Below are 23,210 nucleotides of genomic sequence, written 5' to 3' on the forward strand. Positions count from 1 at the left end.
AGAAGTGGAAATTGGGCTAGTCCAAAAGCAGGCCAGTCAAAAACCCAAGCCCACCTAATAAAACGTTTCTACCCAAGACGTAATTAGTTGGGCTAGCCCTCCCTAAAGCAGACCAAATGACCAAATCAAGTCCATTTTATAAAACGTGGTCGGTCTCAACCACACCAAACCATCGACGAACAACCAGAAATTCCTCGCGCTAGGCCGCCACAGAATATATAGAGTAGTGGTACAAAATAAATAAAAAGATATATAACGACCAACCATTTCTTGGCAAATCTCCAGGCACTGTAGCTAGCGCAAGCGCGATGGCCACGTTGCCTTCGCAAAACCTGCAATCAGTGCGAGCTCTATGCTTTTCGTCCCCGAATTCTCCTAAATTTCCATCTCAAATTCCTTCATTAAAGTTTCCCTTTCTTTCCCCTATAAAAATAAAGCCAACCAAGCTTTACGCTAGCAACAATGGCATCGGCAACTATCGCCTTGTCCCACGACCCTCTGCCTCTGAATTCAGCGCAGACATTGGTGACATCCTCGGAGATGTTAGCATCTTCACCGCTGCTGGTCAGCCTGTCCTCTTCAAAGACCTCTGGGACCAAAACCAAGTAATAAAATTTACACACTTAGATAGAAGCATTTTAAATTGTTGCCATTGCTAAAGCTCTTTCTCCAAGCGTAGCCTCTTTGCTAATTTCTTCTTTCTCCAGGGAGTCGCTGTTGTTGCACTTCTGCGCCATTTTGGATGCCCTTGTTGGTAAAATACTTGTTCAGCCGGTGAATTTTTTACTGATGTTTTTAGTGTGTGAGAATTTATTATGACTTATAATTACTTCATACGTTTAGTTTTCTTTTTACTTCTTGTAAGCTGGGAACTTGCTTTAGAACTGAAAGAAGCAAAGGCAAGATTAGACTCTGCTGGAGTAAAACTGATTGCAATTGGTGTTGGCACTCCTAATAAAGCACGTATGCTAGCTGAACGGGTATTGTTCTTGTTCCTTTTTGCATCCCTTGTTGTTTTCTGGCAACGAATTCTTGTTTTTAAGTTTTAACCAAGAGAAGCAAAATCTTGATTGATTAAAGACTAAAATATGTGAAATGTCAAAGTTGGATAGCCCCTGACTTTGAGAATAAAATTTGTTTGTTCCCTTTCCCCTGCCTCAGTTCACTCTATTAGAATGGAATAAAGAAATCCCAAATAGAAGCTAGAGTTGAGAGTTGTAGAGGACAGAGCATCTGCAGTGCCATTGTCATTGAAGCATTTCGAAGTAGTGTTGCTACCCTTGATTCGCAATTTCTTATGATCTCTAGGATTTTGTTTATATATTTCTGTTGCTTATTTGCAACCAATGACATTTGTTGTACCCTGAATTCATTGATTATCATTTTTACTCTATGCTCCCCGCGAGCGTTCTGCGTTTGCTAATCATTTGAGCTGGTTTATTGGCATGGTTTCAGTTACCATTTCCAATGGATTGCCTTTACGCTGATCCAGGCCGCAAGGTAATATTACAGTTTTAATGGAGCCCCATTTGTGAACTTCCCCCTCTAGTTATTTTTAACCGTCAAGTTTTAACACAATCCTTTTTATTTTCAGGCATATGATGTTTTGGGCTTGTATTATGGTGTTGGCCGTACATTCTTCAATCCAGCCAGTGTACATCTCTTTTTTCTGCTTTCTGCAAAACAATTTTTTTTTCTTCTGTTTTTTATCTGATAAAAGAAAATTGGTGCAGACTAAGGTGTTCTCAAGGGTTGAGGCCCTGCAGAAAGCTGTAAAAAACTATACAATAGAGGCCACCCCTGACGACAGAAGTAGTGTATTGCAACAGGTTTGCTTTATTCTGGCCTGTAACTTTTAACATTTAATCGTGTCCTTAGACTGGTCGGTATGGAGTTGTCATAAATTATACCGATTAGCCTCTTTGTTTCTATCAGGGAGGGATGTTTGTCTTCAAAGGGAAACAACTGTTATATGCGCGAAAAGATGAAGGAACTGGTGATCATGCAGCTTTAGATGATGTCTTTGAAGTATGCTGCAAAGTTCCAGCAGCATGAAAGCTGTATTTCAGAACTGTGTGCAAGCCCGGTCCAAAACCCTGATATTACCAATTCACCTTCAAAAGTTCCAACATCTGCTGCCAAGATTTCTTGAAATGCTTTCTTTAGTGTTTACTCAGCAGTGAAAAAAACCAAGAAATCAAATAGTTCCGCAGCTATATGTCAAAAACCTATGTCAAATACATAGTTCTATGCTAATAAAACGAATTGTGGGAACTTAGTTTGGCCTTTTGAATGATAATTTTTAATTTAATTATTCATGCTTCATTTCTCTTGTTAAAAGAAAACGCCGATTTATTTTTTTTTCCAGTTTGTTTAAAGAAAATTCTAATGTCGCCATCAAACTAAATGAACAGATATAAATAAGAGACGAAAGAGGAGATTAGTGGTTCTAAGTGCAATTGAAAAAGGGAGAAATAATAGGGAAGGTAGTAAGGAGTGTTTTAGTTGAAGACTATCAACTCACCAAGTTGATATTGAGTTGTTATGAAACCAACTTATAGATAAAAAAAATCCTATAAAGAGATAGATTGTGAAAAAAGCTCTGACAATAAAGATAAGTGAAAGCAACTAAATATTTCTTTAGGTAAACTTGAATAATTTTAGCCATAACTACGGAAAATAGAAAAAAAAAATGAAAATGTAGGGATTGGGTATTTGAGTTGAATGAAAATAGTAACTCATTCATAAACTTGACAAGAGATATCAAATTAGTGGAAATATGTTCATTCTTATGTAAATAAAAGTAATAAAAAAGTTTTAAAAAAGGAAAAATTAAAAGAAAAATAAGCAGAGTGGGGCATGGAAATTCAACGCACCGTTTTGAACGTTGAACGAGGGAAATTTTTGTAATGAAGCCGTTGCTCACCGGGAAATCCTTCCGCCACATAAAACACGGGAGACGGAGCTGCGACAGTTGCGTTTCCTTCCTTGCATTGCTTCTTCTGCAAAAGGAAAAAAAAGGGTAGTAAATTCCAAAATCTATGGCGACGGTCTCTTCACAAATTCTTCTATGTTGTTCAACTCCAAAATCAAAATTCCCGACAATCAATTCTTCCCCTTCTTGTTTCCTTACTCCAACGAAAGTTACCTATAAACCCACCAAGCTGATGACTTTTAACAGCAAAGGTAACTCCCGTTTCATTACCAGAGCCGCTTCTTCCTTGGCCAATGAATTCACCGCCAACATCGGCGATGTGCTCGGCGACGTTAGCGTTTTCACTGCTGCGGGTCAACGCGTTTTCTTCAAAGACCTCTGGGACCAGAAAGAGGTATTTGTACCTATTCAACCTTATGCTTTTATAATTAAAGTTGGGAATAAAGCCCAATATAATTATGATCTCTTTCTTGTAAAGTGTCGAACCTTAGGCTTCAATTGTCGGGTCAATCTTCAATTTTTACGATTTATCATTTTCATAAACGACAGTTTTTACATATTTATTCTGAAACCCAAAGTTCTTAACAAACAGGAAATTGTTGTGCTAAACTTATTCAATCTCTCCTCATCAAATCCAGGGAATTGCGGTTGTTGCACTTTTGAGACATTTCGGATGCTTTTGCAGGTAAATATTTCCGAGCCATCAATTAATTTGCAAAACTGGATTCTCTTTTGGTTCGTTTGACTTCTCAGTTTCTGTGCTTGTTCTTCTAAGTTGGGAACTTGCTTCAACTCTGAGAGAAGCAATGCCAAAATTCGACTCAGCTGGTGTGAAACTAATAGCAGTTGGTGTTGGTACTCCTGATAAAGCTCGTATCCTGGCAGAGCGGGTATCTCTTTAAATGTTTCTTTTTTACATTTTTCAGGGTGAATTTTTTTTCTGTTTCTTTGTTCATTCTTTTATTTTTAAACTAAGAGAAGGGGTATATTGGTTCTTCAAGGCTTGTTCAACAATCTAACTTACAAAGCTTTAGATGAAATGAAACACGTGAATTTGGGATAAGTGCTTGTTCTACTTGCTGTCAGAAGACTTAAAACCAACTGTCAGTTCTTACTTTCATCTACCTAACAAAAAAAAAAAAGTTCTTACTTTCATCTTTCCACCAGAGGTTGCGTTAATTGTCTATAGTGAATATTATGGAAAGATTTTGTAGGCTTTTACATGTAAAGGAGCTCAGATTGAGTAGTTTAACAACAAAATTATATTAGTTAAGTACTTTAAATTTCTTTTTCGTCTTTTGTATTGCATTTAACTGATTAATTAGCTGTACTGTTGCCACTATAAATGATTGGCTTCTTGAGTCTGTTAGATGGCTCTTAAGTTTTGTGCTGGCTTATGTCCAATAATGATGCGACAATTGCATCTTTTCAGTAAAGATGAATGTGTGATCATCTTTCGTAGGAGAAAGGGTACGAGCATGACTATACATAAATTTTATTGCAACTGTAATTGTTATTTGTTGTAAACCTTACTTGGAACTGTAGGCCATCACTGTGTTACCGTTTTTCCCCATATATAGAGGTCGCAATTTTTTTTTTTTGAAAGTATAGAGGTGGCAATTAGGTGAGTGGAGTTGGGTTTCGGTCAGGTCATTTCAAGTCGAGAGAAATTTGGTTTGGCTCTGAGTTCGGATCATCTTGGGTTCAAGTCGTTTTAAATTCAGGTCATTTGGGTTTGACATTTGAGTTTTGGTAATTTCATGTTCAAGTTGTTTTTTTTTTGTAAATAAAATCAATTTAAGTTTGGATACTTTTAGATTAGTCTTTTGGGTTCGAGTTTTTTCAAGTTCAGATCAACTTGGACTCTGGTTGTTGACTCAAATCAGGTTTGAATGGATTGAATGGGCTTATTGTGTTCAAATCAGCTTTACCAACTCTACTCGCATGTCTTTTCTGCATAAAATTGGAGGTAACCACTAAAATTCGTTAATGTCATCAAATGTGCAGCTACCATTTCCAATGGACTACCTTTATGCTGATCCAGACCGTAAGGTAACATGTACATTGTGTTTTACTCATGCCAATTCTTTAATATCCTTTTTTGTGATTTTAAGTTCTGAACAAAGTCCTTCTCTTTCAGGCATATGATGTTTTAGGCTTATACTATGGTCTTGGGCGCACATTCTTCAATCCAGCGAGCGTACATTCCTTTCTCAGCTTTTTTTATTTTTGAAAAGCATGTTTGATGTTAATTGAAGGTCCATTTTCTTATTGTATAATTCGCATATCAATGATAGGCAAAGTTGCTTTCAAGACTAGACAAATTGCAGAAGGCTATGGAAAACTATACAATGCAAGCCACTCCAGATAATAAAAGCAGTGTATTACAACAGGTTTGTGAATTTGTTTTAACATTCTCTGTGGTCCATGTTTCAGTTTATATCTGAGGCTGCTGTATCAGGTTCTGTGTTCTATTCTTGCACCAGGGAGGGATGTTTGTCTTCAAAGGAAAAGAATTGCTGTATGCACGAAAAGATGAAGGGACGGGTGACCATGCTCCTTTAGATGACATCTTTGACGTCTGCTGCAATGGCCAGTCGCATGAAGTCCTTCTGTAGTGTAGTATCCAGTCAGTGAACACAAGCCTGCTTCAACTGTCAGCGTCTGCAGCAAAGTTCTGGTTGCAATTTGGCAGCAAAATATTGCCTTAAATAATGTTTAAAATCTAATCATTTGGTATCTGAACTGGTTAGATGAATGCACTCTAAATTATGAACACTTAATCAAATATAGAAATATAAAAGATTTGTACTTAACAGTTATTGATTCTTGTAATCTTTGAAAGATGATCAATAATTAATTCACAAATCCTCTCTTCATCACCAAAAAAGAAAAAGGGAAAAAATCTTTGTTGAATTTTGGTGTGATGATCAGATTGGGATTTCATTTGCTTATAACTGTACCAACTATCAAGTGATGAACTCAAAATTATAAACAAATTTTTATTATTTTAATATGATTATATATTTTGAAATTATTTCCAAATTCAAATTCATTATACTAGATATGTTAAAGTTAGCAGAAAAAAAAAATCGATAAATAATGATAAAAGGTGTTGCAATTCTGGAAGACATTTGTTTGGCTTAGGTAATTGAGTCCCACCCAATTTCTTGGCTAAAATTTAATTTATTAATTAAATTTAAAAATATATTCAGCATTAATTAATCAATAGCCAATCGTATCACACATAAACCATGCAGGAGTAAAATTTGAGAGGACCTCTTCTTAGTTAAAAACATATATTAGGAAAGAACCTTTTCTTTTTTTTCGTTTATCAATATTATCCTACCCTTCTTCCTTAATTTTTCTTTTTCCTCTAGTTATCAGAGTCCATCAATTTCCTCTAATCGTTTTCTCCATGGAGTTCGAGAACCCAAGACTGTTTATAGGAGGGATTTCAGAAGAAGTTAAGGAAGAAACACTAAGACAACACTTTAGCAAGTATGGGGAGGTGACACAGTCTCTTAAAATTTCCAAGAAAGGAATTGGGTTTGTTACTTTTGCTGATCCTTCGATGGCTAAAGCCGCCCTTCAAGAAGAAGAGCACGTTATTCTGGGAAGAAAGGCAAGTCTTGTTCAAACCCTTTTTTGTTCTTTTGTTCTTCTTTGTTAATATATTATTGTATTGGGACGTTGGTCTAATATTTTTCTTGTTCTTCTTTAGGTGGACGTCAAACCAGCAAAACCAAGAGTACAAACCAAAGATACGAGGAATAAGATTTTTGTGGGAGGTTTGCCTCCTACCATAACACTGCCAGAATTCAGAAACTATTTCGAGAGTTATGGGACAATCACTGATGCAGTGGTGATATACGACAAAAAGAGTCATAGGTTTAGAGGGTTCGGATTCGTTACTTTTGATTCAGAGGAAGCCGCGGAGAATGTTTTGTGCAAGAGTTTCCACGAATTGAATAATAAGATGGTGGAAGTGAAGAGAGCGGAACCAAGAGATAAGAAGACGAGCAATTCTGACCCTCACGATTATGGTTTAGTTCCGTTTCGGCTCCCTTATGACATTTATAATGTTAATACTCAGCCTAACTATTTCCCTGCTGAAAGTTATCTTTGTATGTGGAATTGGTCCCCACATGGCGGGCAACCTCCTTTCGGAAGCTTTCATGTTGTTTATTTTAATTTTAACTCCTTGACGCAAGTGGGATAAACAGGTAAAAGAGCTAATTGTTGTCGTGTTTTTAGCTGTGATTATATCCTTGGTTTCATAGCATAATATTGCTCATGATTTGGTTATCTAGCTGTTAATTTAGATAGAATTAACATGGTTCTCATTGGACTGGCCATGGGGCAAACCCCTGGGCTGTAGCCCAGACTTTAATACCCCATACAAGGTAAAGAGTGTAGGCCTCTGTTTGGGCCCTAATTCTCTCTGCAGTGTTGTGGATTCCTTTGTTTTGTTCCTCGAGCATCACATCAAGGATTTTGGTTAATAAAAAAGGGCTTGAAATTTTAGGGGAATACATTGGAACATCTTCCCTTCTGCATGGAGATTACATTATCTCAAGTAATAACGATTGAAACCATACTATTACATGTGAATTACATTGTAGGTGGTTATGAAGAGCAATTAATTCTCCAAGTTTTGGGAACAAAGAATCTGTTTAACTTGATTTATGTCATCTGTCCCTTCTTAAAAGATCTGTAACATTTGCTTTTTCTTTTTCTTCTTTGCCCCCTGACTAATATATAATGATTATACATGCCTATTGTTTCCCAAATGTTGCAGGAGAACTATGTACATAGCAGAACAGGAGAGGAAGGAGTAGTGAAGAATCATACAGACGTGAGAAGATCAAACTTTTTTTTTTTTTATTTTGAGTAAAAGAAGATTCAAATCTTATTTGTTGAGCAAGAAAATCAAGAACTAAGGTAAACACCCAGGTGCTGAAGAGATTAAACTTATAGCAAGGGTTGCAAATAGTTTTTTCAAATATCCTCCCCTGTTTAACTTACATAGCGTAGACACCCTGATCATTGGAACAATTAATGATCATTTTACTTATATTATTTATTCTTAAACTGTTTTATGAACAGTTCTAAATTTCTCTGCATGCTCTGATAATTATCCTCCTTTTTTTAGCAGTGATGAAACCATACAAGATGTCTTGGCTGGAAACCATGTAATGGAGTTAAATCAGTAGGACAGTTGTCCTTTTCAATACATTCCAAGTCAATGTGTCTCACACACCTCCTTTTAAAAATACCCCAAATTCCATACTTCGGAGTCTCTCTCATTTACCCCTTGTGCTTTTGTTAGGACAAAGCAAAAGTGCAATACTACAAATTAATCCCTATTTCCAGGACCTTGTAGCAGACATGAAAGGCACCTCTTGCTCCCAAGGTGGATTAAGAGTTTGGATTCTTCTTTGAAAGGAACCCCACCAACAACGCGTTGGCAGACTAGACATTTGTCCATATATTCAATTCATTTTTTCTATACACAAACTTTCTCTGTTTGCACTGTCTTTCAGACATATAGGGGTCCTAGGAATGTGGGTATTTTGGTGATCGGTGCTTTGTGGCCTTTAACAAGAGAATATAGTTTGCCTACTGCTTTGCTTTCTTTGTACATCTAGAGGGCTTTTTCTACTCGTGATAGAAAATCTGGTAGGGTCTTCTCAGCAGGGCTACAGTAGCTACTAGAGTTTAGGGTAGTCCCAGACTTCTACACCTCATTTTACTCTCACGAACAGAAGGAAAGATTTTAAAAAAACCCAATTATCAATCCGAAAGAAAAAATATGTGTTAGCTACTACATGTTTGCAGTCTTGCAGTGTCCAAAGTGGCTCTAGAAAAAGAATCAAATGTCTGAATATGACATGACCAGTTTGCCTTAGACCATGACATCTCAAGGACGGTACTGCTTACGAAGAGAGAGAGAAAGAGAGAGGAAGATAAAGCAAAGTTAAAGAGAGTAATGGGTTAGGATCTTGCAGAGAAATCTGGCATTGGTTAATGGAAGGGGGGGGCAACTTTATCTGTGAGAAACTGTGAATGAAAAAAAAAAAAAAAGCGCCCTCTCTCTCTCTCTCTCAAAAAGGAAAAGAGGCCGATGACCTTTTAGCTCCATGCAATACGGTATACCACAAAATACTGAGCTGTGGTCAGTCTCAGATTGGTTGCCATCCATTACGTGCTTTTTCAGTTGACCCTTGCATGCTAGCCATTTTCTGTGATCCCATTTGGATTTTGCTTGGATTTTCTGGCTCCCACGTGAATTACCCCATTAATCCCCTTCCTCCATAAATTTCCACTGCTTACTCCACTCCTTGTTTAGTTGATTTTATCTCTTCTCTTCTCTTCCCTTGTAGGTTTTCTTCCCCTTTCCCTACCATGGAAAGGACCATCACCGCATGTTTTCCTGGGAAAGAAAGAATCTCAAAGGTTCAGAGAAATAAATACTTGTGCTAGGCAATTAGATGGTTACGTGACAGGCAGCATTATGACTTTGTCACTGAGGCTGCAAAAGAATTTATGATTTATTAATGATTTAGATTATTAATTTAAAATCAGAGTACTCTGCTTTTTCTCTTTTCCTGATCCCTTCAACTTGATGACTTGCTTTGTGACCAAAGTGCCTTTTTTTTTTTGCCCTTTTTCCTTTTTAATTTCCCCCGCTAAATGCCTAATTGATTCTGCTGTACCTTCCTAACACTTAATTTTTCAATGCCAAGACTCTTTAATTACCAACATGTTGTTTGCTTTTGCGGCTCTTCATGGAAAAACAAGCCTTTGTCAAATACTGAAATAGAGTTTATGTTCCCTGTTTCAAAAGTTCGTTTGTGATTTCAGACCTAACGATTCTTTCTTCTTTTCCTTTTTTACATTTTGGTCTTTGTAAATGGCATGCCAGGTTAAATGCTTGCTTGGATCAATCATTCAAACAAGTCAGTTTTTCCCTTTTCGATATAAAAATCTCAAGGCAAATAAGTTGCTCCAATTTTAAGATGTAAATAATCTCACGTTAACTGATTGAATCAATCACTTGTTCAATTAAATTAAATTAATTATTTTTTAACTTTAATCATTGAAGGAAAGAGTTACAAAAATATTTTTTCACAAACATTCAGAGGCGGATGGCAAGGAATACTAGAGCTCTTGCCTTTTTAAAAATTTTAAAATTTTTATAATGCGTTTTTATCTTTTAAACATTTTATAATTTTATCTTTCAAAAATTTTATAACATATTTTTATTTTTTTAGAATTTTATAATTTCATCTATATTATAATTTTTTGTTTGATGAGATGTCCCAAAACAATTAATCAACAACTAATTTTAATAGACTTGAAACTAAAATAAAACTTATTGTAATAAAATTATTCCCAAACTCTACTTTTTCAAAACCTTACAATCATCCTTTCTTATTTTCTTTTCTTTTTACCAAATAGAAACAAAAATCTTTTTTTTTGTTACACTTTTTTCGCTTACCATGAGCATTCTCTTTACAAAAAATCTCTAATCAATAACTCAATTTTTATGTCATGATAATTAGTAAGTTTAGTTTATTTGCTATTATTTTATGAGAAATATAAAATTTAGATTCTTACATAAGGATTAGATATAAATTAGGTAAAAGTCGTTTTCAAAATAATCATGACACAATTGAGCACTTACTCACTCTTGTAAGAATTGGATTTCAGATTTAATGAGAATTTGGTAAAGTTGTACATTTTTTGTACAACTTTAGACCCTCGGAATGATTTCGAATCATTTAATGAAGAAAGTATTTGCAACCTTGCCAAAAAATATTACTCTGATGATATTACTAAGTATGATAAAATGCATATAAACTATTAATTGGATCTATTCAAATTTGACATTTTTCATAATCAAGTTTAAGATAAAGCAAAGTTATGTCAAGTGTTAAAAATGATAGTAATATCAAAAGTTTTACTTCCTTGTTAACATATTGATCAAGCATTGTCTTGACTTTTTTAGTTTCTACAGTAATATCAGAATATGCTTTTTCTGTTATGAAATTTGTTAAGAACGAGATTTGTAATAAAATATTAAATAATTTTTCTAAAAATTAGTTGATCATTTTTATTAAAAGGGAAATTATTCAAGATTTTGACATTAATTCAGTGATAGATGACTTCAATTCTATAAAAATCTAACTCAATTAAAGATTTTCAATCTTAACATACAATAATTGTTAAAAAATGTCTTTTTTTACATTTAATATGAAGTTGGAGTTATTTGTTTAATTTTTATATAAATTTTTCTATCTAAGTTGCTTTATGTTTTTATCAAATATAGAACTCTTAATATGATTATTTTATAAATATTGTATTAGTTTCAAACACGAAATCTTGACTCTACCAATACTGGTATTGATTTGATATTAATGTTGACCTTGCCTGGACAGAGCCATATTTACAATTACAAAGACAAAGATAAAAAGGCATATGTCCATAAGCAAACAAGCTCCGATTCTGCAGGCCAATTTGCCCTGCAGAAGCATATGCCCTAAAGCATATTCTGCATCTGCATTTATACCATGAACAAGAAAAAACCTTGCCGAATTCAATATTCTGCCTCACCAATCTATTATAAGAGGAAAGAGTCTAGGACTATCAAACAACATTAGGGATTGAAAAAACGGATGGATGAGCCTAAGGTTGTTCTCGTCACAGGCTGTGCCAAAGGTGGCATTGGATATGAATATTGCAGGGCATTAGCCGAGCACAACTGCCAGGTGGTTGCCTCTGACATCCCTCGACGAATGGATGACATGTTGGACCTCAATTCCGATAACATTGAAACGATAGAGCTCGATGTTTCATCAGACGAGAGCGTGTCATCAGCTGTGAACACTGTTATATCCAAGTATGGTCACATTGATGTACTGATAAACAATGCCGGCATAGGAAGCACCGGCCCTTTAGCTGAGCTTTCTTTAGATGCAATCAAGAAAGCTTGGGAAATCAACACATTGGGGCAGCTGAGAATGGTGCAACAAATTGTTCCCCACATGGCTTCGCGGCGCAGGGGGTGTATAGTCAATGTAGGGAGTGTGGTGGGGAGAGTGCCAACCCCATGGGCAGGTTCCTATTGTTCTAGCAAGGCAGCTGTTCATGCCGTGACCAGTTCTTTGCGTGTTGAGTTAAGGCCCTTCGGTATCAATGTGGTGCTTGTGGTGCCTGGTGCTGTGAGATCAAATTTTGGAAGTTCTAGCCTGGAGAGGCTGGGAGATCATGATTGGAAACTTTATAAGGAATTCAAGGAGGCCATTGCTGAGCGAGCCAGGGCTTCCCAAGGCTCCCAGGCAACGGATGCCATGATGTTTGCAAGACATGTGGTAAAGAAGGTTTTGAGTCCTAAACCACCAAAGCAGATAGTATTTGGTCACATGACTGGTTTGTTTGCCGTGCTTTCACTGTCTCCACTTTGGGTCAGAGATCTGTTCTTTCGTACTCGTTTCAACCTAAACAAGAGGGTCTAAGGAAGTACAAATGATGTATCGGCTAATCAAGTTAATAACGGGTGAGCCTCATAGCAGATCATACCAAGTCGGAATAATATAGTACGTTATTGTAAGTTTAATGCGTTATATGATCAAAGATACTGAAATCCCCAAAGAAAATTTTGCTTGATCCAGGTTCATTAGGCTTGAGAAACCCAATTTCTTTTGTGTTCTACAGTGTTCATTTATATTAGGGGATATTAGACTTCGAATTTAGCAAAACTTCTTTTCTTACAAAGAGGTATATAAGCATCAAGTTAAAACTTATGTTTAATTAGTACTTATGAAATTAACCGTAGTAAGAATTTCCCTTAATTATGACTTTAACTATTAAGTGTCAAGTTAGGGTGGTTAAACACAAAAGTTAGGTGTCCCCCGTTCCCATCCCAGAGGGTATAGTGGTCCGTGTAAGGCAAGAAGTAACGGCACTCGGGAGATAGCCAACCAAGTTCGTAATAAAAGGGGTGCCCATTAGAAGCAGACATGAAGAGGAAAAGAAGCACCACAAAGCCGAAGCCCTTCCCCATCTGCTTCCCACCAAGAGGGTCTGTCATCTGTGACAATGAAAGAAAGCAAAACCTGCTGATGCAGCAGCACATAGCTTCGTTGTTATTGTTAGTCCATGCACTATTTCTAGTAAAACTTACTGGCCTCTAGTGGTTGTTTTGGTGGATTTTCTCATCATTACTACAATCAAAAAAGATGGGAGGGGGGTACCCCCCAAGTCCTCTGATACATCTTTCCCTCTCAAAAACTCTTCCCCACTCTCTTTTCAAACAAAATCATTCTCTCTGGAAATTCTGTCTCCATGGGCTTGGCTATAGTCATGCATATTTTCCATGCAAAATATATATTAGTATACCATGAAATTGTTGACTCCAACATACCATGGTACTGACACTCCCTCTCAAAATAAAATCCAATTCCATTCTTGAATCTTACCCTTTAAAATGTTTACTAGGTTTTAGCCTGAATTCTCTATGAAACATAGTCCCGACGCCGGCGCCGACAACACTTCTCTGTTTCGGCTGCTATAACACTAACGTGGTTTCAAATTTTAAATGCTCATGATAGGAAGAACTTATCTAGACAGTCCGATTATGATTAAAATTAATTATAACAACAACAGACCGCACGACAAACGAACAAGTAGGAAGACTTTAATCCTTCACTTTTATCAACTTCCCAGCTCCCATCCATACCCATAGCCTTCCCTAAAATAGTTGCTACACTCTAAAATTGTCAGCCACAATAACAATAATAATTTGAGAAATTATCATTTCTTTATCTGCCTTAATGGGATGGATGTTCACACCTTTTTTTTAATACCTACATGTTTGCGTTGAAATTTCTCAATCTATAGTTCCACCGTCATTCCACCCCGAAACGAAAATATATATTTTTTTTCCCTGGAAGAAGCCGAAGGACGGTGGCATTTAATGCAGCAATTAAAGACAAAAGAAGGGGAGCCAATGGTCAAGGAAGCCTTTAAACTAGAAAAAGATTAGCACAGCCAAACTTGGGTTATCAAATATTCTCCCCACTATTAAAAGGCTTTACTGAGACAATCGGATATAAAGTGTTCATCCCACAAAAAGCATGCTCTTTTAGGGGCCCCTTCACTCATCATTTGAGGATATCAACTTTGAGACAAAGTTTGCCTTGTACCATCCTCCTATTTCTAGCTATCCCTTTGTCTTTTGCCTTTGAAACTCAATCAAATTAAACCAAGGATCAACAATTCTCTTCTTTCCTCTTGAAATCAGAAGTTAATTTCTTATTAAAGACAAGAAGATTTGGGCCGGAGGGGGGGGGGGGGGGGGGGGGGGGGGGTGTGGGAGAGATTTAGATTCTAAGTTATCTCACCCTTTTGTTCATTTTTCCCCATAATTTCTTTTTGTTTTCTCTTTAATTCTCTAAACAGATGAACAAAGAAATGAAAGGATGGGTCTTGTACCTTAGCCAGTTTCGCTTCCCCCCACGTTTATCACAGTGACCCACCTCTCACTTTTTGTCTGGAGGCAAGTGTTGACTACAACTAAAGCCTTAGATAAAGCAAAAATAAAAGATTTTCTACTGTATCTTGCACATCAATAATTCTGAATTTTAATTCTGATGGCTCGAACATGGACATAGATATACCAAAGTAAATCCCATTGGGCCATACTTCTTTAGTCAATTTTGATCATAAAGCAAAGCAAATGCAGTATTTTTCTCTGCTGCTTCTAATGTATCCTTTTTCTTTCTTTTTTCTCTTTTCTTATTATTATTCAATTGCATTATCTTTATTTATTCTTTAAGGACCTGTACAGCCAAAAGTACATGCATTGATTCATTATGCTAAAGTTTGATGGCACATAAGGTTGATATTTAAGACTATACCAAAAAAGAGAAAGAGGCAGGCAAGACAGGGTGGGGTTGATTTTCCAAACTCTCCCTGGGTTTTCTTTCCAGCAGTACTCCCTAAAAAAAAATCTCTTACTTTCTTAATGATATCATGAATGTTAATTAGTAGTAGTCTTGCTTTGTAATTAAGATGCATGATATGATAGATGTTTACGCCTGCTTGTCCATATTAAGTAAAGTTAACTAAAAATAATCAACACCCAATCATCCAAATACGCTTGATCAACAATATTTGTAATAAACACTTTATAATGTAATTTAGTTAAGGAATAAAAGTATTTAAAAATATCAATCATATATATATGTATAAACCGAAACCAGTTGCAGCTGAAATCCATTCAAATCCGAGTTGAATGGACACATTACATGCTTGTTTGTGCTCCGTTTGAGTTATGGGCACCTTCATTTTGGCAGGGTTACCAGTTACTGGCGACCAACATGCAAAAGGACAAGGCAAAAAGCCAGTCAAAATTGTGACTCTGCCAGGCACTTTGCCACGGCATGTTTACCAACAGGTTTATATTTCTTGGGAAACGGCGTCGTGGTAGAAGCTCTTTGCAGTTTGCCCTACACTCCAAGTATTTTCAAAAGTTGAAAACAAAAAAAACAAACTGATAGGCCCGGCAAAGAAGCTGTGCAGTGAAAGGTGAGCAGGGATGGTACAGTATTGTCTTCTGGTTCTGGCTGTGATAAATCTAAAATCTATTGCTCTCATCCAAAGCCTGCTACAACAATTAAAGCCAACGCTGTACATTGTTTTTCTTTCATTTTACTACCATGTCAATTAATGTGCTGCAGCTACACTTACAAATACCCACCAATGTATGGCAACTGGATTTAATGGTTTTCCTTGCGCACTCATTTATTCTCTTCCCCCCTCATTCATTTTTCTTGTTTATAACCTTGTAGACATGCTTCATACATTTCTTATAAAGGATATAAGACACTGGTCCTTTAGGAGACACCATTACTTTTCATTTTCAAATTCTTTTATTAAATGTAAAATAAATTTGGTCCTTTAAATTAGAATAAATTATTACATTTATACCAAAAAGAATAAATATCTACTATCTTTATCCAGTATCTATATCCTTACTGATAAAAAAAACCTTACCTAGGTACCTTTTTTTTTGCTTTGTTTTTATGCTTGGAAAAGAGCATTTCCAATTACCATTACGGGCTTACGTCTCAATCCCGGCAAGTATTTAAGTTGAGATGAAACAGACAACAATGCAAAAGAGAACTTGTTAATAACTGATGGATATTTTGGGGGCATGGAGGAGGTAGCAGTGGTATATCCACTTGAGAAAATGAGGTTTATCGGGTTGTAAGTACTCTTACTACTACTAGTATCACGTCTTTGGTGTAGCTTCTGGATGTGGCTGGGTTCTTATTTAATCTTTTAAATAAATCTTTGAATTTTTAATGTGTTTAAGGTCGGGGAGGGGGTCTTAAAAGGAAAAGAGAGAAAAAAGAAAGGGAAATGCAAGAAGGAGCGTAGGGTAAAGCAAAAGAAGAGGTCTTTCTCATACACAGATCCCTATGGAATGCAGGAAGGATGCCCAGCATAGCTTGCTGGAACTCATTCTTTTTGTTTAGTTTAAAGGAACTTGCTTAGTTCTCTTTAGAAATCTTTTCAGTGAGAGAGAGAAAGAGAGAGAAGAGTCATGCACATAGATTCAGTTGCAGGAGTTTTGGATTTGTTTTAGATGGAGTTGTTAGATATGGTCCAATCACTTCTGCAGCTACAAAACAAAACCCTCCCAGTTTTTTCTCTCTTCTTTTTCTTTTTCAGAATGGAGTGAAGCAAGAAGAAGGTTGGTTTATGATTAGTTTATTTGTTTCCCAATGATTGAGTTGCCCTGCGCTAAGAGAAGCTTGCCTAGAATCTTTTCTAGGTGGGAAAGAAGCATAGTAAGAAGATGAAGTCCTTGAGTAATGATGATAACAACAATAACAATACTAACTGGTTAGGTTTCTCTCTCTCTCCTCACATGAAAATGGAGGTTACTAATCAAGACCCTCGTCACCAAACACAGTCTGCTTCTGTCGCCGCTGCTGGTTCTGGTGTTACCACAGCAGTTCCATCAAGTCTTTTCCACTCTCCATCCCATCTTAATTATGGACTTTATTATGGAGTTGAAGGAGAAAATGGTGGCTTGTATTCTCACTTTTCTGCGATGCCACTGAAGTCTGATGGGTCTCTTTGTTTAATGGAAGCTCTTGGCAGGTCACAGCCACAAGGTTAGGCTCAAACTTCTATTTGTATATTCTTTTCTTTTGGAGTTTGTTTTGTGCTTTGGGGAAATATTAGTTTTCTCAAACATCTGGACTTTTCTGTCTTTGACTTTTCGTGTGAAGCAATGGTTCCTACCTCAACTCCAAAACTGGAGGATTTCTTTGGGGGTGCAGCCATGGGGTCCCATCACTATGAAAGCGGTGACAGAGAAGCCATGGCTCTAAGTTTGGACAGCATGTATTACCATCATAACCCGGACCATGAGCACAGCAACCAAAATTGCCTCGACCATCTGCAACAGTCCTCCAGGCAGCAGCACCAACAGCAGATTCAGGTCCAACAATACCAATATTACTCAGGATATAGAAACCAAGAAATGTTACTAGGAGAAGAACCTAAAGAAACCCATGTTACAGATTGCAATCTTCAGCTCCCAACAATGGCAGATGATGTGGCACCTGGCATGAAAAACTGGTTTTCGAGAAACTACTCGACTGACCATGCAATGCCTCAGAAGATGATCGGCTGCATGGGTGATAATGGAGCTGAATCTGGCTCTATCGGTGCAATGGCATATGGAGACTTACAGTCTTTGAGCTTGTCCATGAGTCCTGGCTCACAATCAAGCTGTGTTACTGGTTCACAGCAAATCTCACCTTCTGCAACTGACTATGCAGCCATGGATACCAAGAAAAGAGGGCCTGATAATGGAGATCAGAAGCAAATTGTCCACAGGAAATCCATTGATACTTTTGGGCAGAGAACCTCTCAATATAGAGGTGTTACAAGGTTAGTTTTTTCCCGTTTCCTTTACTTCGTTTTAAGAGTCTTCTGTCTCACATGCTTTCATGAAAACTAGTTTGTCTTTAGTCATTACATTTTAACTAAAAAGGTGTTCTTTCTTTACAAATTAATTTTTTTCTCCGGCTCTTTCGTGCATTCTTTGTGTCTTGATTTTGGCCTGCACCTGTTCAAGTCAAGATACCTTCCTTTTCATTAAATTTTAAGCATTTCTCTTTCTGTTTCTGGTGCTTCTTTTGCTTAATGTTCTTGATTTCCTTGTGTTTCTGTTAGACATAGATGGACGGGAAGATATGAAGCCCATCTATGGGACAATAGTTGCAAGAAAGAAGGGCAAAGCAGAAAAGGAAGACAAGGTTAGTGCAGAACAGAGAACGGCCTGCAATACTATACACTTAAGTTTTGGGTGCTTTTTTTATTCTTGACTTGACTCATTTTCGTAGCCTACTAATATTTTTGTCTTTTCCGTTTGCACGACTGGGGGTATGATTCTAATGAAATGATGATTCTCAGTTTATTTAGGTAAGCCCTTCTGACATTATAAACAATTATCAAGTGTTACGGTTGATCCTGTCATGTGCTGAATAGCAAGTCATTCCAAAATCTTAATTTTAGGGGGTTATGACATGGAGGAGAAAGCTGCAAGAGCTTATGATCTAGCTGCACTCAAGTATTGGGGACCCTCCACTCACATCAACTTCCCGGTAATTATTCAATTCTCATTACATTGCCTTATGGTTCCAGGGAACCTTTTTCAGTTATGTACAGAATTCTAATTATGATGTTTATTTGGCAGTTGGAAAATTACCAAAAAGAACTTGAGGAAATGAAGAACATGACTAGACAGGAGTATGTTGCTCACTTGAGAAGGTAAATCTTTGCCCCTTCTATTTCCATTGCGGTTCATGCATCTCTCTGAGATAATTTTGTCAATGATTGTAATTCTACTTTTCACTTGTGCAGGAAAAGCAGTGGATTCTCAAGGGGAGCCTCAATGTACAGAGGAGTGACAAGGTCTTCTTAGCCTACTTCTAATTTTGGAACTTGGAACTGCGTCTCGCTATCATTTCAGCTCTTTTTTCTAATAAATTTTCCTTTGTTCTATTGAAATTTTGAGCAGACATCATCAACATGGAAGATGGCAGGCTAGGATAGGCAGAGTTGCAGGGAACAAGGACCTTTATCTTGGAACATTTAGTGAGTTTCTTTGGAAAAACTTTGTCAAGTATTACGTTGTTTTACTATACTATTTAATTATTTCACTGAATTTATTAGAGTTTAGAGCCAATATGTGGTATAGTTTGTTTTTATTAACTTTAGAAAGGCCAATCGTTGAGTCACTCTTTTAGCTCTTTCGGCTCTTTTCCAGCCACTGGTCATGCTTCCACAAGGCTGAGCGTTTTCCAAAAGAAAAAACAAAAAAGCAAAGTGAAAAGGAGAATAAATGGAAAAAGAAACAACAGCTTCTGTAAGGCTGTTTGTCACAAATGCTAACAAAAAGAAATTCGAATGTAATTCTAGATTAAGTCCACTATTTTTGTGGTTTTTAATTAGTCATATTAGATAATAATTGGCTAAGTCAAGCTTTCTTTGAACTCATTTTCAGGCACTCAAGAAGAAGCAGCTGAGGCTTATGACATAGCGGCTATCAAATTCCGTGGGGTGAATGCTGTGACTAACTTTGATATAACGAGGTACGATGTGGAAAGAATCATGGCAAGCAATACCCTTCTTGCCGGAGAACTAGCCAGGCGAAACAAAGAAATAGGACCTGGAAATGAGGCCATCAGTCACAACCTTTTAACTGATAACAGCAGCGGTGATACCAATAATTCGCCCAAGAACAATGAGAGTCAACCAGACTGGAAAATGGTCCTCTATCAGTCCTCCCAACAACTTGAGCAGAAACAGCCTAACATGATTGAGTATAAGACTCAGACTTTCTCCTTGGCCCCAGAAAACGTGGTTGCCATTGATACAATCAGCTCAGGCCAGAGAGAGGTGGATGATTCAAGCAAGATGGGGACTCATCACTTGTCCAATGCTTCTTCGTTGGTGACTAGTTTGAGCAGCTCGAGAGAAGGTAGCCCAGATAGAAGCAGCAGCCTACCAATGCCGTTTGCCATGCCTCCTCCAGCATCAAAGTTGTTCACTAGTTCAGCAACTACTGTGAATTCTTGGATTCCTTCAGCTCAGCTGAGGCCTGCACTCTCCATGCCTCACATGCCAGTTTTCGCTGCCTGGACAGATTCATAGATTAGACGTTTGGTATAGTAGCAAAAAAGTTTTTTTTTTTTTTTGCATGGGAAAAAAAGGCATGAGGAAAAAGAAAGTTTGGTCTTTTGTGAGTTTTTCTTATTGGAGAAAATTGAGGAGTTAATGGAGGTCTATGTGGGACCTGTTGTGAAGAAGAACAAATTTGAAACTCAATATCCTTTTAGCCTCTCTTATGAAGATCTTGAAAAGAAAAATTGGTAGAGGGAAGCTTTAAAGGCATTATGATTGAAGTCTATGAAATGATATTTGCAATATGGGGGTGACCATATTCATAATTAGATTCACCTTTGTTGGTCCTCTTAAGTTCAGAAACAGCTCAGTATGTGTCGCGTTAATGCAAAGTTGGTCCTCTTCTTTGGGCCTTTGACCACAACATCTCTGATCTCAACACCCTTTGGTTCTCTACATCCATAACAGCATCATTGCCAACATCCTTTCTTATCTCGGCTTTCTCCAGATGAAGAAAAGAGACATTCCTTCCCATAATTCAAAGAAAAAGAAGGGTAGAGGACAATGGATTCCCCCCTGTATGAGAAGTTTTGGTGCTTTTAGTTTATACTTAAAGGGCACATAATTATTTCTAATTTGTCTGCTATTTTGGTGGAAAGATGAATTACCCTTTTAAAGGTCTTCCTTTCTAAGCCCGCTAAGTGTCAGGCTAATGATGCACGGGAGCACTAAAAGCCATTCCATGTCCAATTGTGGGTTCCCATGACCAGTCAAAGGTTGATTGATTACCAGTGATTTCACTCGTGTGGTATGATTTCTTCATTCATGCACATGTGCAGAAAAGCACTCCCATGCAAATTCCAACATTATGGACAACTGTGAAAGATTTCTAACCAAAAACACATTGCCAGGTTTCAAGCTGACTTCCATTCACGTTAGCTGCCTTGGGATTTCCGAGAACAATAAATTCTTCTCACGCCATAACAAAGAGAAAACCTTTTCGTGCCAAGGAGAGCAGAAGAATTCAAGTCCTTGGTTCTTGGTTCATCTCCTCGGCGTTCGCAGAAATATATCAAAGTAACCACCTTATAAATTTACATATGTTTAAATCTACTGAGAAATGAGAAATAGTTCTAAAATAAACAGTGCCTAGGCCTGGAGTTATTGCTTAAGAACAATGAATCAAAGGTTCATGCGGCCATTATTTTTGTGCACACCAACCTCTGAACTGAGGCAGCGACATTGGTTAAGAAATTAATTCAACAGCTGCAAAGCAAAAAGCAGTGAAGATTCAACAATGTTTTTCTGTTCATAAGTATATTGGAGTTGACATTCCAGTGTTCTTTTTTCCCAGTGTTAAGGAGCGCGAAACGCAGTACCCCTCAATGCCTCAGCCTTCCCATTAATCATCACAAATTTAAATGAAGAAAAGAATTGATTCTAAGCTCTCCATACGATAGTTGACACCCTTGTAGCTCGTTTAATGACAGTAACAATATAACCTGGAGATTAAGCATAACAAGTAAGATTTGAAAGTGCCTGATCAGTTTTTTTTTATTCAAGTTAGCAAGTTGCCGTGGGTAGATTATGTAATCACATAGTAGATTCTTGTTTTTATTGCTAAAAGCAGACTTTTCATTGATTAAGTGCACTTTCTACATAAGACAGGCATATTTGATAATGGAAAGTAAGATTTGAGAAGATTGATTTTGGTTCTAAGTGGTCAAGATTTTTTTTATTCCTTGTCCAAAGTATTGGACTACAGTGCATCTACTATTATCAGCTGCTTGAGCCCTAACATGAAGATCTCATGTTATCAGAGGACAAAAGATTTACAGATCCGAACAAGCCAACTGGGGCACACCATCTTTGACACATCCAACACCTTTTTCCCCTGGCGTGAAAACAGTGTATTCCCTGTTTAAAATCATTTTGGATTTTAATGCTTTTAGTAAGATAAAGATGGAGCAGAATTCTATCTCACCCTCAGCAAGACATAAAACAAAAGAAACAAAGGGACAGCAAATAGAATTATTGCAAACATAAATAGAATATTGCAAGATAAAGGTGAACAGCAAGGGGGTTGGCTTGGCTGATGGTCAAAAGAGATAACAACCCTTCGTGGAAAAAAGCTCATGAAAGTTAAGATAGCAGTAATTTGTCTTCAATTTTTTACAGAAAGCCCAACCCTGTACGGCCTGCATTACAAGGTTATTCAAACATTGAAAGTCACGTCAGAAATATACACGCCATGATTTTGTCTCACTCACCTGCTGAAGATCAATTTATCACTGGTCCACGATAAGTCAAATCACCGGATGGAAATTGGGAAGGATATAAAGGGTATTCCCGGTTTGCGAATTAGAGCATTAATCATGAAAATATCTGGCTAGGCTAGCCATAGGTCGGTCGAAGAACAATGTTTAATCGGTAATCGCCATGACATGATCTGCTTGAGACAAAATTTCTTCATTGATCCGGGCCATTCAAAGTGTTTGCTTTACAGGTATTTCAATTGAAAACCAACAAATTTCTTGACCTTTTTTTCTCAGACATCATATGTTTTTGCTAGCAAAATAGGAGAAGAATAATAACTTTTCGGCCCGATGTCAACACTTTTATCACAAAATGTTAAGGGGATTTGAAATTTCGCTTTCCTCTTCAAATCCTTGTGAAAATGCGATGCAGGGGAAGCTTGTACTTGTAGACGGGAGGATTTTGCATTGGAGTACGTAGACCGAGGATTGGGCCAAAAAAAAAATAAAAGCATATAATTTGGGCCTTGAAGTTATTGCATGGCATGGCAACCCAATAGGGCAAAGCCCTGCATGTTTGGTGTTTGCATGACGAGATATAACAATATTATCTAATTTTACATTGATTTATCTCTTAAAGAATGAGAATCATGAGATAAGATTAAACTTTATCTTATTCCACCACTTATCTCTATGTATGTGAGGATTTATTGCAGATGTTGAGATTGCTTCTAGTCTTTTATCTTTAGCCCTGCTCTTGGCTATGTACATCTAAGTGGTAGAGTTTGAACCATTTTTTCTGTATT

General features: G+C 37.1%; 4 protein-coding genes, 1 long non-coding RNA gene and 1 pseudogene across 6 annotated transcripts; 5 read left to right on the forward strand and 1 right to left on the reverse strand.

The window, feature by feature from the left end:
- The first annotated feature begins 89 nt into the window (after window positions 1-89).
- On the forward strand, window positions 90-2,318 carry LOC110409314 (thioredoxin-like protein AAED1, chloroplastic). 2 transcript variants are annotated; one of them, XM_021418619.2, is made up of 7 exons: window positions 90-605; window positions 708-754; window positions 866-980; window positions 1,456-1,500; window positions 1,595-1,654; window positions 1,734-1,829; window positions 1,936-2,318. In XM_021418619.2, exons 1-7 carry the CDS (start codon window positions 309-311, stop codon window positions 2,053-2,055), a joined length of 780 nt encoding a protein of 259 aa, XP_021274294.1. In that variant the 5' UTR covers window positions 90-308; the 3' UTR covers window positions 2,056-2,318. The 2 variants fall into 2 exon arrangements, with proteins under 2 accessions (XP_021274294.1, XP_021274295.1); XM_021418620.2 differs by having other exon boundaries at window positions 316-605; window positions 844-980.
- A 450-nt stretch (window positions 2,319-2,768) lies between these two features.
- On the reverse strand, window positions 2,769-3,289 carry LOC110409317 (uncharacterized). The gene is made up of 2 exons (XR_002444558.1): window positions 3,149-3,289; window positions 2,769-3,002 (listed from the first exon to the last, which is right to left on the reverse strand). It is a non-coding gene; the product is annotated as an uncharacterized LOC110409317 (long non-coding RNA).
- LOC110409313 (thioredoxin-like protein AAED1, chloroplastic) lies at window positions 3,000-5,751 on the forward strand. Its single transcript, XM_021418618.2, has 7 exons — window positions 3,000-3,329; window positions 3,574-3,620; window positions 3,711-3,825; window positions 4,943-4,987; window positions 5,076-5,135; window positions 5,233-5,328; window positions 5,422-5,751. The coding sequence occupies exons 1-7, from the start codon at window positions 3,042-3,044 to the stop codon at window positions 5,551-5,553; spliced, it is 783 nt and encodes a 260-aa protein (XP_021274293.1). The 5' UTR covers window positions 3,000-3,041; the 3' UTR covers window positions 5,554-5,751.
- A 602-nt stretch (window positions 5,752-6,353) lies between these two features.
- On the forward strand, window positions 6,354-7,157 carry LOC110409316 (heterogeneous nuclear ribonucleoprotein 1 pseudogene; annotated as a pseudogene).
- Window positions 7,158-11,616: 4,459 nt separating this feature from the next.
- Window positions 11,617-12,456, forward strand: LOC110409806 (short-chain dehydrogenase/reductase rusD-like). The gene has a single exon (XM_021419283.1). It carries the CDS (start codon window positions 11,617-11,619, stop codon window positions 12,454-12,456), a length of 840 nt encoding a protein of 279 aa, XP_021274958.1.
- Window positions 12,457-16,037: 3,581 nt separating this feature from the next.
- Window positions 16,038-20,847, forward strand: LOC110409528 (AP2-like ethylene-responsive transcription factor ANT). Its single transcript, XM_021418893.2, has 9 exons — window positions 16,038-17,127; window positions 17,245-17,911; window positions 18,197-18,279; window positions 18,437-18,445; window positions 18,539-18,627; window positions 18,720-18,793; window positions 18,887-18,937; window positions 19,044-19,120; window positions 19,530-20,847. Exons 1-9 carry the CDS (start codon window positions 16,806-16,808, stop codon window positions 20,177-20,179), a joined length of 2,022 nt encoding a protein of 673 aa, XP_021274568.1. The 5' UTR covers window positions 16,038-16,805; the 3' UTR covers window positions 20,180-20,847.
- Window positions 20,848-23,210: the final 2,363 nt, after the last annotated feature.

Source organism: Theobroma umbraticum, unplaced genomic scaffold, assembly GCF_002168275.2.
Source record: "Theobroma umbraticum cultivar Fairchild unplaced genomic scaffold, ASM216827v3 scaffold_44.0, whole genome shotgun sequence".
NCBI lineage: Eukaryota > Viridiplantae > Streptophyta > Magnoliopsida > Malvales > Malvaceae > Theobroma > Theobroma umbraticum.